Source organism: Ailuropoda melanoleuca, chromosome 2, assembly GCF_002007445.2.
Source record: "Ailuropoda melanoleuca isolate Jingjing chromosome 2, ASM200744v2, whole genome shotgun sequence".
In the NCBI taxonomy this organism is placed as follows: domain Eukaryota; kingdom Metazoa; phylum Chordata; class Mammalia; order Carnivora; family Ursidae; genus Ailuropoda; species Ailuropoda melanoleuca.
In genome coordinates, this window is record NC_048219.1 from 198,672,732 (window position 1) to 198,687,848 (window position 15,117).

The following is a 15,117-nucleotide window of genomic DNA, read 5'->3' on the forward strand; positions in this document are numbered from 1 at the left end:
CAGGCCCCAGCTGCCTCGCCATGGGATCAGGCGACACACTCCCGGAAACGCCTGTGAGGATCGAAGCAGATCCTGGCTCCGCACCCACATTCCCCTCTCAGTGACTTCCCAGGACGCTGACGGACTGTGTCTTGCTCAGCTGTGTCTTGCTCAACAGCACCCCACAAAGCCCGTGTGGCTCGGGGCCTTACTGGGGCAGAGCCCTGGCAGCATCTCCCCAACAAACCACCATCCCAAGAGGCAGTCAGGTGGGTGCCCACATCACAGCTGGAGCTGCAGGCTCAGAGAGGCGGGTGCTTGTCTCCCGCGTACCACCGGCTGCCAGCCCTGATCATCCTAACTCCTCAGTTCTGCACCCAGCTAGCCATGCCCGTGCTTCCCACCCCCCACCCCCCATCCTCCCGTGGAAGGAAGGTCCAGCCCAAGACCTGGAGGTGGGGTTGGCAGGCTCTGTTTTCAGCCCAGCTGGAGCGTGGATGCAGCCATCCTGCAGCCCGAGGGCAAAGCCGCACCCTGAAGGTGGCGGGAGGGGGTCGCTGTGAGCCGCACCGTGGAAAGTAGGGGACTGAACAGGGACTTGACAAGCCCTCTGAGAAGACAGTAGGATCACCTGGGGCTGTCCAGGGCCACCGAGCCCCCTCACTGCCCCTTGGCAAGCAGCTCAGGCTTGGGGGGCGGCAACTTCGGGGATTCTCACCTCGATGTATGCCGAGAGAGTCATGTAGATCTTCTCTCGGTACGGGGTGACCCGATTGAGCAGGAGAGAATTGTGCATGGAGCTGTCCCACGCAGCCTCGAACTGGTAGAAGGTCCTGGAAGGAAGCAGAGACCAGGTAAAACATGGCGGCACACAGGCCACACCTGTGGGCCGGGGACATGCAGACGGACAGACATGGAGAGAGACGTGTGGGCCGCCGCAGGGAGAGCTGCCCAGGCGGTGTGGAGAACAGGCTCCTCCTTACTCGGACTGGTGGGGGGGGGTCCCCTGTGCATGGATGGGTAGGACAGCCCACAGCGCTGGCGCTGAGGCAGGAATGGGAGGGGGGCAGAGAGGGCCGGGGAGGGAGGCAGGCAAGCGGTCTGGGACATAGCAACAAAGGGGAAGAGAGGGAGGGAGAAGAGAGGAGATGGAGGCAACAGAGGGGTGAGAGATGGGGAGAGGGCAGAATGGGGACCGCCCCCTGCCCTGTCTGAGTAAGGAGGGTCCAACCTGCCCGGGTTTGCCAAAATCCTCTATGGCCCTTCTCCTCCCCTCAAGGGAGGATGCTTGGAGTGGAAGCCGGGGTGGCCCCTGGCAGACGGCATCACCCCCCATCCTCCACCCCCTGCAGCCAGGCTTCTCTCCATTTAGCACGGAGCAGGTGGTGGGCTCTTCCCCCTGTCCCCATCTCTAACCCCGGAAGAAAGTGAGCAGAGCAGAGGCCCGTGGCCCAGAATCCCCTGTGAGGGCAGCTTAAGCTGTCCCTAGGAGGCCAGGATGCTAGAATCTTCAGGGGCCTCCACTCTGGAGCAGGCTTTCCTCGTCAACCACCAGACGGCAGAGCTCCTAGACTCTTGCTTAGGCCGGGTGCACGTTTGAGGATCCCGTCTGAGGTGGGGAATTTGCCTCGATCCACACTGTGGCCGCTGCGCGAGCCCCGGCAACACCACGCAGCGCCCAGCTGCGCCCCGTTTCCATCCAAGCATCCTCAAAGACACGGCTGAGACACACGTCAGCACAGACTGCGGACAGCGGCACACGCCCCGGCGCGGCCAGCCCCCTCCTGAGAGGCCGGCCCGGCCCACGAGTGCAGAGGGCGGCCAGGAGGCGCAAGGCCACGCTGGGGCACGGCCTGTGCCGCAGCCTCCTGGCTCTCCAGGGCACACTGCAGGGGTGCGGGGTGAAGCAGCGGGACGGGGCAGGGCCGCTGTCACATACACGTCACCAAGGACAACGATCCAGAGGAAGGGCCGTGAGGACAGCAGGGTGGCCAGACTGGCAGAGAGCACGGGGAGAAAGGAAATTGAAAAGCAGAAGAGGACAGAGCAAGCGAGTGCGGAAGGGAAACGTGAGCTGTACCTAGCATCATTTCCGAATGAAACGCTAGAGGTGGCGGCAGCCGGGACACACACGTACACACAGAAGAGATGGACACGTCAGAACGAGCGCCGTTACACGGCGGCCGGGTGCAAGCTAACCGACAGTGAGCTGGGCGTGCGCTGTGTCCGCCAGCCGCCAGGCGGCTCACAGGGCAGTGGGGGGGGCCCTCTCTGACCCCCGGCCCCTGCGTCCTTAGTCAGAGCTTCTGGTCCATGCCCGGCGGGACCAGGCGGCTACCCATGGACCTGTGACCGACCCCTAGAGGGACGCCCTCCGTCCCAGGGGCCCCCTAACGCCCCAGGCCCCATGGGCCAGGCCCGTGGGCAGAGCCGGAGGTCCACTGCAGCCTGGCCTGGACAAATGCCCCTGCACAGCCGCGTGACCTCGGGCTGTCAGCAGACACCTCTGTCCCCTGCTTCCTGGACAAACCACTGGCAGTCACCATCCCTGCCTCATGGGGATGCCCTGTGGGTTGCAGGAGCTAGTCCAAGGTGCTGAGGGCAGGGCCCAGGGGGCACTATTCTTACTAATTCTTGTTACTAGCCCTCGCCTCCAAAAGGCCCTGACCACACACTGGGGAAGGCTAACCCGAGGGTCCCTACCCTGGTCAGCCATCCAGTCCCAAACCCTGCAGCCTGCCGCAAAGGCTCGACTTGCTGCTGTCCCTTCTGTCCACCTACCTCCCATGTCGCTAGAGGATGCTGCTGGCTTCTAACCCAATGCCAGTGCTCTGGGGACCAGCAGGGCTCCCCCACATCAATGTGCACTCTCTGTGTGTCCTTCAGGAAGAACTGGCCGTCCCAGGCAGGCTCCTACTCGGACACCAAGGGCTGGGTCCCCATCTCGTCTGGAGCCCCTTACACTTGGGTGGGACACACCAAAGGAGCCAGAACCAGACCAGTCAGGCCAGCCAAAACCCCAGGGCTTAGCCAGGGGCCTTGCCCCAGGAACAGATGGACTCTGCCAGAACTGGCCGGGGCCGTAAGGAGAAATGAGCCCCCCTGCACATGAGGCTCACTCGCTGAGCCCCTGGAGACGCTCTCGGCCAAGAGGCCCTCAGTCAAGTTAGGATGTGGCTTTCGGTCTGATGAGACTCCAGTCACCCAGAATCTCTCCAAAAACCCAAGCCTGTGGGTCTCATATGTGAGGTGGAGTAGGGCGGTGGGTGGGGGCCTCTTGGGCCCCTGTCCACAGCCAAGGATGGCACCTTTCACTGCACCATGCCCCAGGTGCCAAGATGGCCACGGTCGGACCTGGCACAGCCAAGATGCTACCCACAGACTGTTTCCAAACCACTGTCAGCCCCCAGCCCCGGCAGCCTCCTGCAGAACAGGCCCTTGGCCTACAGTCAGCCGTGCCTCCACACGGTCATGGGTGCCAGCCCCTGGAGCCCCAGGCAGGAAGGGTCCTCAACAATTTTCCAAGCCCCTGCCCCTGAAGCCTCTGCAGAGGGAGGTCTTGCCAGACGCCAGCAGGTGTGCTCAGGGTGGGGGGAACTGGCAGAGCGGCAGCTCGCCCAGGTGGGACCTACACAGCCACGGAGGATGCCGAGCCTGCAGGACATAGCACGGGACCGCTGATCGCTGACCTCCGGTCCCCCAGAGAGCCAAAGAGAGAGAGCCAGGGGTACCATACCAGGACCCCACTCGTGAGCAGGCACAGGACTGTCGGGATCTCTCTGGGCATCAGGTCACCCCAGGAAGGGAGCCCCATGCTCCACAACGCCCCTCACTCCAACCCTACTGGACATCCAGCCAGTCCCCCAGACACAGCTCTAAAGGGAAATGTGCAGCCAGACGTGGGGTCCCCGGACCCGAAGCGTCAGTACCACTCGGGAACACTGCCTGGCCAGCAGTGCAGAGACTCTCAGGCCCACTGGGGTAGGAATACTGGTAGGGGCCCCCTCGCGAGCAGAGCCCCTGGGCTCACGGTGGTGCTTCACCACGGTCTTGGCCCACACCACCATCCTACGGACCCTTCAGATCCAGACCTCTGTCAGGCCAGGACCCATAGTGAAGCCCTGCCCACAGCTCCCAGTCCTTAGCCCTTCTCCGGGACTCGCCGCAGCAGGCAGGGTACAGCTTGCCCCGCGGCAGAGCCCTAGGGGTTCCTGCAGGACCCTCCCTCTAGAAGGAAAAAGCCCTCCTGCACAATTCCTTCTGCAGCCGACTGCAGGGCTGGGGACAGAGGCACCCCGTCCCCGAGCCACCACCGGGAGCTTCCAGCCACCATCTTGCCTCTGACCAGCTGGAGCAGGTGGGGGGCTTGTGCTGATTCCCCCCAGCCACAGGGCTCGGACAGCAGGGGCCCAAAAACAGGAACACCCCCAACTCAGCTCCGGGACATAGAGCTTGATCCCCAAACAAGTGAGGACCCACATGGGGAAAACTGAAAATGCATTAAAAAGCTTTGCTGACAAAGAAAATGTCATAGGCTATAAAATGTTTTTTCCATGTCGATTCTTGCTCCAAAAGCGTCAGTGGCCACCCCAGCCACAACAGTGGTGGGTGTTTCATGTCCCCTTGGATTGTGACACAGGAGCCCCCGTGTTTGCCCGGCCTGATCTAATGGGCTGTGCGCCCACGCGTAACCCCGTGGAGCTCAGGTGGGGCAGGTCCTCGTCTCAGCTGGCTGCCAGGTAGGGGCAGAGGGCCACCCCCATGACGTGTGGTGCCTGGTCGTTCCGCATGGGACTCTGACATGCTGACTGCACACAGCCTATCAATGCACCTTTAGACAACTGTGTGGTGACTTGCACCCGGCACTTTTGATGAGTGTCACAGCCACGGTGGGTTAACGGCCAGGTCAGGTGGGCATCCTGATGCAAACGGGTTTGTTGAGAACCTGAAAATTAAACCCCATGCTCGGCATGATCCCACAGCTAAGAGCAGGGGAATGGGATTCTGCTGTGCCCATTTCAGACCTGTGCATGGATCAGCGGTGTCACCCACTGTGCAGTTCGAGCGTCCTCAGACCAGAAGGGAACGCAGAAATAAGAGGATTAAGGGACTGAGGAGGTGAGGAGGTGAGGAGGTGAGGGGGTGAGGGGATAAGGGGTAAAGGCGTGAGGGAATGAAGAGGCTAGGGGATGAAGGGGTGAAGGGGTAAAAGGATGAGGGTGAGGGGATAAAGGATTGAGGGGATGGAGGTAAGAGGGTAAAAAAATGAAGAGACTGGGGGATGAGGGAGTGGGGTAGAGGGGTGAGGGAGTGAGAAGATGAAGGGGTGAGGGGATGAGGATAAGGGGTAAAGGGATGAGGGAATGAAGGGGTTAGGGGATAAGGGGGTGAGGGGACAAGGGGGTGAGAGGATGAGGGGGTGAGGGTAAGTGGTTAGGGGTGAAGGGTGAAGGACTGACAGGTGAGGGGTGAAGGGATGAGAGTGAGTGGTTAGGGGTGAGGAGATAAGGGGTGAGAAATGAGGGGATGAGGGGGTTAGGGTAGTGGTTAGGGGTGAGGGGTGAAGAACTGATGGGTGAGGGGTGAGGGGATGAGGGGGAGAATGACCACATGACCCACATTTATATAGTTGTGCGCAGGCTGCCCAGCTAAGAGCTTTTCACGTATCATCTCATTTCTGTCACAGCAACTTCAAGCAGGGGCTAAATTATTCCTTCTGAGGGGGAAGGGAAATGAGGTTCCAGAAGCTTCTGCCACCTGTCCACACTGACATAGCCAGCCAAGGGCCCTGACAGCCAGGGGCACAGCCAGGCTGTCCCAGGTCCCTGCCCCACTCCGCACATCTGCAATAGGACCCTCCCTGTGCCACACCCCCTGTCCGAGAGTTCCCAGGACCGACCGCAAGGTGGCTTCCTGCCCTACAGGGCTAGGCCCCGTGAAAGAGGCTTGGGGCTCTGACCCCCATTTCCCCTAAGTGCCCTGGGCCTCCTCTTTCAGGCCAAGCCCACTGGGGCCAATGGGTCTTCATCTGGAACTGGGGGTCTGGGCCCCCTGCTCAGATGCAGGGGTGAGGGCCTCATGAAGTTGGGGGGCCAAGAAGGAAAACTGGTTCCCATTCCTTCCCGGTGCTCCTCCTGGCCACGCTGTATTATCCCCACTTTACCCAGGAGCTTCCTAGGGGCATGCGTTGCGGGCATGGGGTGGGGGCGTCCAGGACCCACGAGCACCCTTCTATCCTACCGAGCTGGCTATGGAAATGCAAACTTGGGCGAAACATCCACACACCCCCAAGCAATCACACTGATGGGCCTGAGGCTTCCATTTATCAAGGAAACAGCCCCCGACATGGGTCCTGTCCAGCTGATGCATCCGAGCAAGGGGCTCCCGGCCCAGAGCCTTCTGAGAGCAAGACAACGGCCTCGGCCAGCCCAGCAACCTGCCAGCCTCCTCCGGCAAGCCCGCCCACTGTCCAGAGAGGCAGGTCCCTGCTCGGGCCCTACACGGCTGTGCCCCTCATTTGGGAGCAGCCCCTTCTAGCCGTGTTCCCTCGACAGGGACCCCAGGGAGGGTGTGCAGCAGCCTCTGGAAACATGTGTCCACCACACAGGTGCACACGCACACGTGCCTTTGGGGTCACACCAGCAGGAGCCACAGCCTGCCACCGCTCCACAGGGCCCAGGGCACATCCACAGTGACCATCACAGCCATGACTCCGTCATGCCACGCACCCATCCTTGCCCCACTCTGGGCAGCTTAAAGGCTCAAACATTTGTTGGAAACCTTCTGAACGCTCACTTCATCTTTCAAAACAGCTGACCTGAAGGACCACCACCACGGAGCTCTGACCACAATCCACAGGACCCAGAAGGAGATGACCTTGACCCTCTGCTCAGAACGGACTCAAGTCTCACGGACGGTCTTGATTAGGGACTTTGGCCGTCCACACCGAGGGCCTCACTGACCCGTGCACCCAGAGGGCACGGGCAGGGGCCCCACTCAAGTCGGGGAGGCAGTCCCCTGCCCGGGAGACCCTGCCTCCGAGGGGTTTGGACCTGGGACTACCCCAGTGAGTCCAGAGACCTACTGGGCCCTTCACAGCTTTACTGCCCACCTGCTTCCATAAAGGGTGCGTGGGGGCCGAGGCCCAGAGTGCAGCTGGAGCCCCCAGCCCGGCCAGGCGAGAGGCTGACACTCAGGACTGGAAGGTGCAGAGCGTGGAGGGTCCCTGGCAGGGCTGGCTCTCATCTGCCCTCCCGTCCTGGGCCCACCACAGCCCCTCCCTCCCTCTTTCCTCTTCCACCTTACAGGGAGTGGGGCTGGCGCAGCCAAAGGCAGTCTGGCCGGCCAGCCTGCATGCGGGGGGCACCTGCTCCCGCTCCGGCGGGGGTGCGGTCAGCACGGGGCGGGCAAGACTGGGGGGCGGGAGCAGGAGGCCAGCCAGTGTCTGTGGAGGGGCAGGAGACTACCAAAACAGCCAAAATCAAGAGTACGGGCAGAAGGGACTCAGCCAAGAGGGAGGGGTGGGGGTGGGGAGGGGAAGCAACAACGAAAATCAAAAAAGTATTCCAAGGAAATAAAACTCAAGAAGATGGAGAAACAGGAGGGAAAGGGGAGCGAGTGTAGAAGAAATCCAAAATGCTGAAATTAAATGTCAGGGCTGTAGGGCTGGGGAAGGAGAGAGGCCAAAATAAAACCAAGGGGCACAAATGATACCTAGGCATGTCCGAATCAAGAAACTGCCTGCAAAACACAAACAATTATAGGTTAGTGAGGGTGGGACGGCAGGGCAGTGGGGCGGTGGGACGGCAGGGCGGCGGGGCAGCGGGGCAGCGGGGCAGCGGGGCAGCGGCAGCGAGGGGAGGGGCAGCGCGGAGAGAAGCTGTCCGCGGCAACAGGCCCACTCGGAGCTGGGGAGGCCGCAAAGCATGGGACCTTGGAGCAGGAGGAGGCCGAGGCCGAGGCCGTGGCAAAGCGTGTGCACAGCCTGCATCCCTCAACCCAGGCCTGGGGTCTCTGAGCCTCAGTGCCTCTAGGGGGAGAAGGGCCCCCCCAAGCGGCCCATTACAAGGCTCCGAGGACATTAGCCAGGGTCCGGGAAAAGGAAGGTTCTGGGGAGGGGGAGCCTGCTGGCTTGACCCGCCAAGCCTCAGAATGGCACCTGCCTGGGGCCACCAGGTGGGGGGATCCCCAAGATTTTTCTGGGGCAAGGCTGGAGGGTCAGAGCTGTCCTGGGGCTGTACCAGCATGGGCAGGAGCCAAGCCTGAGGCCAGAGCAGCTATGGGCAAGGTCTACGGTCCCGCCCCATGGATGGGCCTTCCTCTACCCTTGGCCCAGGGCAGCCTTGACCTCAGACACAGTGCTGACTGCCCCCAGAGCTGCCCTGAGGGAGCCTCACTTCCCACACCCGCCAGGAAGCAAAGGCAAAGCTCCGTCAGTGAAGGGGCCTCAGGCCTCTAGGAACAGGGGTGGCCCTGCTCAGCCCAAGCGCTGATGACCCGAGGCCCAGCCAGGAGCCAGAGCCTCCTAAGCTACCCGGGACTCAGCCCAGAACCAAGGCCCCTGAGGGTCTCCCCAGCATCCGGGCTGGTGGGACAAAGGGAAGACTCAGGGACACGGTCCTCCGAATAGGGAGACCACATGGGGCAGGAGCCTCAGAAGGAAAATACCCACCCCCTCCCACTTGGTTTTTGCCCCCTACTCCCTTTCTGCCCCAAGAATCGAGAAGTTGCCGGGGCAAAGGAAGGGTCTGAGGCTTCTCAGCAGGGCAGATCCCTCCCAGGGCCACCTCCGCTCTGGGGTCCCAGTCCCCACATCCCGGAAGGCAGCCCTCGTGTGGGTGGGCGCCAGGCCTCCTCTGATGCCTTCTGGTGGTCAGAGGACCCCCTGAGCTGGCTCACCCCATGGTGCCCCCCAGCTTCCCACTCTCCCAGGGGCAACCCCAGCCTGCTCTTCACAGAGCCAGCTCCACACTAAAGACCTCTTGGTACTCTGCACCCCAACTTCTCCCTCCCCGGGGCATGAGTACAGGGGACTTTCTTCTGGAAGGTTTCTGGGCAGGGTTGGACCAGAGTCACAGCTGCCCCTTTCGGGGTCTCTGACTGCTGGCTCCCCAGCTGCCCACATGGGGGATGCTTCCCTTACAGCCCACTGCCCAGGGTGTCCATGACAAACCCAGGCTCCACCGGGGCCCAGGAGTCAGAAGGACAGGTCGTGATGTCCCAGGACCCTTTGCCCTTATGGGTTCCAGCTTTCCTTGCAAGTGGGGGGGGTCCCCCAGTACCCTCCAAGCAACCCAGCCCTCAAAGATGTTTTTTCCTACACGCACTGTCAGAGGGACCTGTGAAGACAGCCAGAGCGTGAGCTCCAAGGATCAGCTCTCAGCGTCTGCCTCCAGGCCACGTCTGCCCTTGGGAGAGCCATCCAGGACCCTGGAACCCTCTGTCATTTCCCCGAGCCCCTAGAGAGCAGCATCTCTGACACAGCCAAGCCCACGTCCCCACCAAGAGGGCAGCTCTCAGCAGTTACAAGCTGCCCACCCCTGGTCAGTTCCCAGATGTCACGCCTCGCACCCCGCCCCCACCCCCGGCAAACCCCAGCAAGGCTGGTTTGTCAGGGGCAGCCGAGGGCATCCCCGGGGCTCTTGCACACCCCACCCACTGCCCCAGGTGCGGTGGAGCTGGGAATGCCCTGGCTGCCAGGTCTTGGCCATTAACTGCAAGCTGGGAAAGGAACAGCCCAGTGGCAAGGAGCATGTGCCAAGCAGTGCCCAGAGGGCACGCCTCCACCCTGGAGGCTGTACCACTGACCCGTGTGCCCCTGAACTGCCTCCGGGACCCCCAGCCTGAGGACCCCTGCCAGAGGCCCAGACCACCCACAGCAGTGTGGCCGGGGACATTCGGGGCTGCTTGTCTGCTCACCACCTGTTGCCCTCCCCCCCGAGCCCGCCTCCCTGAAACTCCTGAGGACAGAACCCAGCTCATCCATCCTCAACTCCCACTGCCCCTCCGCCAGGTGACCGAATGAACAAGCTGGACGAATGTGTGAGCCAGTGATGGGACAACGTGCAGACAAACATACCAAGGGACTTCAAGGCCACGAGTCTCCCCTCCCGGCACCCATTCCGAAGGTGTCAGAAAGGAAGGCCCGAAAGTTTTGAGGCTGGACACATCCTAGACCTTCCAAGGCCAGGTCAGCTGTAGGCGTGGTAGGCTGAGGACACACCCCGGGTCCTGACCTGGACCCTCTCTCCAGGGAGCTGGGAACAGAACCCACTGCCGCTCCAAGGGGACTCACCGGTCATCCTGGGCTGGGTGGATGTAATCGGAGGACAGGATGTTGAGGGACAAGATGTTGGGGTCGATCAGGGACTCATCAGTTTCAGGTGTGTTTCGGATCCGACCTATAGGAAGAGCCACAGTGCAGTCAGCTCCCGGGAGGACAGGTGGGGTGCTGGGTCTCTGCCTGGGCTGGTGCTCCAAAACCGTGAAGCCACATCAGGGAACCGACTCCCCGTGTGCCCACAAGAGCACCAGACAGGCAGCCGCAGCAGTGTCTCTGCCAGCCTGGGCGTCGGCACTGAGCAGACCACCCTGCCATCGTTCCTCCTGCAATCTCAGTTTCTAGTTTCTTGGCCATAAATACCTCTCTCGGAATGTCTGTCTCTCTTGCACCCCACTGATGGGTTCTAACCACCCAACCTAGAATGCACGGCCCTTGTTGGGAAAGGAAATCTTAGCAAGATAAGGAGAAATGTTCCCTCTTCTCTTTATACTAGAAGGAAGGGAGGGAGGAGGGAAGGGGGGAAGGACCATCTGTGCCATAAATCTCTCTGCAGGGCACACTTCCAGCCGAGCCCCCTAAGACGCCCCCCTGGGACGGCGGTCCTGTCTAGGGAAGGCACCACGACGGCTGTGAGTCAGGAACCCTGCGGGGGGCTTTGTGTGTTGTTTCTTGCCCTGGTGGTGTTAGACTACCAGAACACTCCGCTTCTTCAAGGAAGAAACACATACTAAATCTTCTCCTTTAGGGACAGGAAGCACGGGCCTTCCGTTCCCCATACACAGAGGTGAGGCAGAGCTCAGCACCCGGCCAGGACTCTGTGTCCATGCATACTGGAGCTACCTGCCTCACCTCCTAGAGTCTTCTTGCAACATTCATGTTCTGGGAGAAGGCAGGTGTGGGCTCCCCCAAAACTGCTCCCAGGGTGTGTCCCCCATGGCTAGAGGTGGAGTGCCCCGCAGCTCAGCTGTAGCAAGAAAGCTTGCTACAGTGCCAGCCTCACCCCTCCTCAGCCCCTGGGCACATACGTTAGCAGTGGCTCTCTGCCCATTCAGTGTGGCCAGGCGCTCTGCCAGCAAATGTGATGCCCGGGAGCCCCTGTCAGGCAGAGACGGCCCCTCGCAGGTCTGTTTGGTTTAGGAGGCCCAGAGAGGCAGAACCCAGACACCCCAACCTGCAGTGGGGCCCTGGTGTTCACACCAGCATCTCCCCACATCCTTTCAACAGCACCCCTCCTCTGCCCACACACGCGACAAACGCCTGTCTGCATTCGGTCCGTGCGCCGGCTGGCGTGGACTTCATCTTTGTCTTTAAGTCAATTCCCCAAACTTACCCTAAACAACATCTAAGATGAGGATTTGCTAGCTTGCTCCAGACTTTTAGCATGTATGTGAAAATACATACATGTCTAAAATAAAAGCATTTGTCCTGGACCCCCAGCAGCTCAGGGCCCCTAGTCCTGCACTTTGGGGCTCAGCACGATGGGTCTCCTGGTGGCATCCCTGCAATTGCACCCTCAGGGACCCCCTACAAGCCCCAGGGACAGCACCCTCCTGCCACTGCCCTGCTGGCCACAGAAAGGCCGGGAAGGGGCTTCCGGAGGGATCCATCGGCTCGAGGGCAGGGGCGGGGAGGGACGGACAGCTGTTCATGCCCTTGAATGGAAACTGGGAAGACAAACTCTTTACAGCTTGGCAAAAAAAACACAAAACATTTCTAGCAGACCGAAGAGTTCAGAGTGTGATATTGTTGAAGGAAAACGTGACTGCTGTGAGTTGAACTGTGTCCCCCTCCCCTGCCAAAAAAGGAAGTGTCGAGGTGCTAACCCCCAGGACCTCAGAATGTGACTTTATTTGGACCTAGGGTGTTGGCAGATGTAATTAGCTGAGATGAGGTCAAGCTGGAGTAGATGCGCCCTAATCCAGGTCCTCATAAGAAGAGGCCACGTGATGGGTCCCCAAGCCAAGGAGCGCCAGACAGTCCCCACAAACCACCAGCAGTGGGAAGAGGCAAGGAAGGGCTCTCCCCTAAAGGCTTCGGAGGGAAGCCTGCAGGTCTGTGAGAGGACCCATCGGTGCTGTTTGTGCGAGCACAGCGATTCAACGGAAACTGGGCATCATCACCCTAGCCCAAGCCTTCCTTCCCAGGTGAGGGACCGAGGCACAGAGATGCTCAGTGACTTGGCCAAAGTCACACAGCAACAGAGGCGGGGCTGTGGTTAGAACTCAGGCATCTGGCCTGGACAGAGGGTTGGTGGAGTGGGTGGGGGCCAATGTCTTCCCCCCAGCCCAGCCCCAGCCCCTAAGGCAGCCCCACCCATCTCACTCACCCACGACCAGCTCTCGAACTTCCTTCCAGCGGATGTGGCTGCCGGTCTCATGCAGCAGGGTCACGGTTATCCGTCTCTGGATGCCCTGCCAGGCGCCAGGAGAGAGGACATGCTCAGATGGCCTGGGGGCCCCACAGCGGGGAGCACAGGCAGGCAGGGGCAGGGAGCGCTTCGCACCTGGTGGAGCAGGAAGGTCCCCATGCATGGCATCCCGCCGCGGTGGTCCACCACTGCGGGAATGTAACTGCAAGAGAGAGATGCGTGAGGCAAGACACGACCCCCACCCCTGCGCCCTCAGCCGAAGGGGGAGAACAGGAAAGCAGCCCCTCCCTCTGGCCGAGAGGAGGCCCTCCAGTCCATGAAGGCCAGAGTCAGCTGGGCGAGAAGACCCACCGTGCACCACCTCGACCACCCCCGGGGCCCCCCTGGGGGATCCCTGTCCCCAGCAGGCGTGGGACTCACTCGCCGTTGGCCTCCAGCTCACAGATCTCGAAGTAGACCAGCAGGTCGTACTTGCAGTGGCAGGGCCCGGGGCAGGGCCGTGCTAGCGTGCTGAGCTTGGTGGCGGGCACTGCAGGATGACAGGAGAGAGGCACCCGCTGGTGGGAAACCCCGCCTGCCACGTCCCAGCGGGGATGGGAACACGTCACGGCAGCACGGGCAGCTTGCTCCCCCAGGGGTGGACTCAGGAGAGCCCCGTGTACCTGGCTTGGACAGCGGCATGACCCTCGGGAAGTGACGGCGCGAGGGCCTCAGGGGGCTGTGGAGAGAGAGGTGCCGGGGTGAGGCGGCTGCAGGTGGGGTCCCCGGAACCCTGAGCTGGCGCTGGAGCCAAGGGCAGGGCCTGGCAGGGGGAGCTCAAGGTGCTGCCTGCCCCAAGCCCTGCCTGCCTTCCTGCCTCCCAGGGCCCAGGAAAGCCCCGGGCTCAGGCCCTCACCAGTCCAGATGGGGGAGGAGGGCCCCTGGGGACCCCAGACCCTGCTGGGGCGTGGGTGAGCCCACGAGAACTAGGCGAGGTCAGACTCTGGTTCTCCGTCCAGGGGCTTCCAGGACAGAGCCTCCCTTGGCACCCCAAGAACAGACGAGCCTCGTGGGGCCAAATGCCCTGAACCAGCACCCCTCATGGCCTTTCTCCTTGTCCAGCACCCTGGACGCCCCGTGTAGCTCTGGGTCCCGCGGGACAGCTGAGAGGGGAATGGAGGCGGCAAGAAGCCTATGTCTGCCGTTCTCTCTGTGTCAGGTGGGGGTGGGAACGGCAGAGGGGAAACCCCGGCCCACCCACCCTGCCCCTGTGAGGTCACAGGGACGAGGGAGATGGAAGGATGTTCCCTCACTGCGTCTAGGGTCCAAGGACTCCGGGACACCGGAATTGCTGTGCCCCACGATGGTGTTCTCCGCAGGGAGAAGGAGCCGTCTGCCCCACGCACCACCCCGGCCAAACCCTGCCCAGCCCCTGCTTCCCCGGCCCTAAGACTTGGTCCTCAGCCGCCGAGGTCAAGGTGCAGACAGCAATACTCTTTAGGAAACTCTCTACTCAGCCCTAGAGGGACGTCTCTGACTTGCTCTGGGTCCTGTTGACCTTGGGTGACCGGCCACCCCGTCGACGGGGAAGGCGGGCATCGGGAGGCCTGTCTGGGGCAGGGTGGCTTTGCTGGCAGGGAGGGGGAGAAGGCCCGCACCCTGGAGGGCAGCAGGAGGCTGGATGAGAGGGTCTGGGAAGGGCCCTCCCACGCCCCCCCATGCCCCGCCCCAGGGCTGCGGACCTGAGCACGTCCTTGCAGAGGGGTGGGAACGGATGCTGCTGGTAGTGACCGAAGACCTCAAACACGATGGGCTGGGTCTTGATGTACTCGATGAAGGACTTGGTCACCTCCACTGCAATCTGGCAGGTGAGGAGCACAGGCAGAAGGGTGAGGCCACGCACAGGGGGAGGGGAAGGACAGTCAGGGAGGCAAGTGCTTGGCTTCCATGGAGAACTGGATTGGAGACCCTGGCTGGGCCCCACCTCTGCCCACGAAGGGTTGACGCTCGTCGCCTGGTCCTTCCAGCCCCGCTTCCCCTCCCGTCCCACAGCCGAGGGCCAGACCCCCTAGAGCGCCCTTTCAGAACACGAGCTCGAGTGGGGACAATGGGCAGGGGCGCCTCTGTGGCCTGCTGTGACCTTTCCTGGGCCCTTGCCCACTCATCGAGAGGGATGGGTTGAATTGTGCCCCCCACCCCGGATTTCTGTGTTGCAGTTCTTACACCCAGGACCTGTATTCAGAGATAGGGTCTTTACAGAACCAATCCCAAGTTACAACGAGGCCATCAGGGTGGCTCTAATCCAATGTGACTGTGCTCTCATGAAAAGGGTGAGGCCATGACAGCCCACGGAGGACCCCAGAGCCAGGCCAGGGCCTTTGCGGAATCAGGACACAAAGACGGGCACAAAGACGGGCACAAAGGGATGACCATGTGAGGATGAGAGAAGAGGGCATCTACCCACCCAGCAGAGGCCTGGCACAGAGTCTCCCTCACGGTCTCTAAGGAA

General features: G+C 61.7%; 1 protein-coding gene across 27 annotated transcripts in view; it reads right to left on the minus strand.

Moving 5' to 3' along the window:
• KIF1A (kinesin family member 1A) overlaps nt 1–15,117 on the minus strand; it is a 102,062-nt gene that overhangs the window by 10,486 nt on the left and 76,459 nt on the right. For 9 of the 27 annotated variants that reach the window (XM_034655571.1, XM_034655559.1, XM_034655558.1 and 6 more), the window contains 9 exons: nt 14,351–14,469; nt 13,292–13,347; nt 13,050–13,158; nt 12,765–12,831; nt 12,588–12,672; nt 10,274–10,379; nt 7,693–7,719; nt 2,060–2,083; nt 698–812 (listed from right to left, as the gene is read on the minus strand). In XM_034655571.1, coding sequence (XP_034511462.1) covers nt 698–812; nt 2,060–2,083; nt 7,693–7,719; nt 10,274–10,379; nt 12,588–12,672; nt 12,765–12,831; nt 13,050–13,158; nt 13,292–13,347; nt 14,351–14,469 — 708 coding nt within the window. The remainder of the gene's footprint in view (nt 1–697; nt 813–2,059; nt 2,084–7,692; nt 7,720–10,273; nt 10,380–12,587; nt 12,673–12,764; nt 12,832–13,049; nt 13,159–13,291; nt 13,348–14,350; nt 14,470–15,117) is intronic. The other 18 variants (XM_034655575.1, XM_034655576.1, XM_034655563.1 and 15 more) reach the window with 3 other exon arrangements.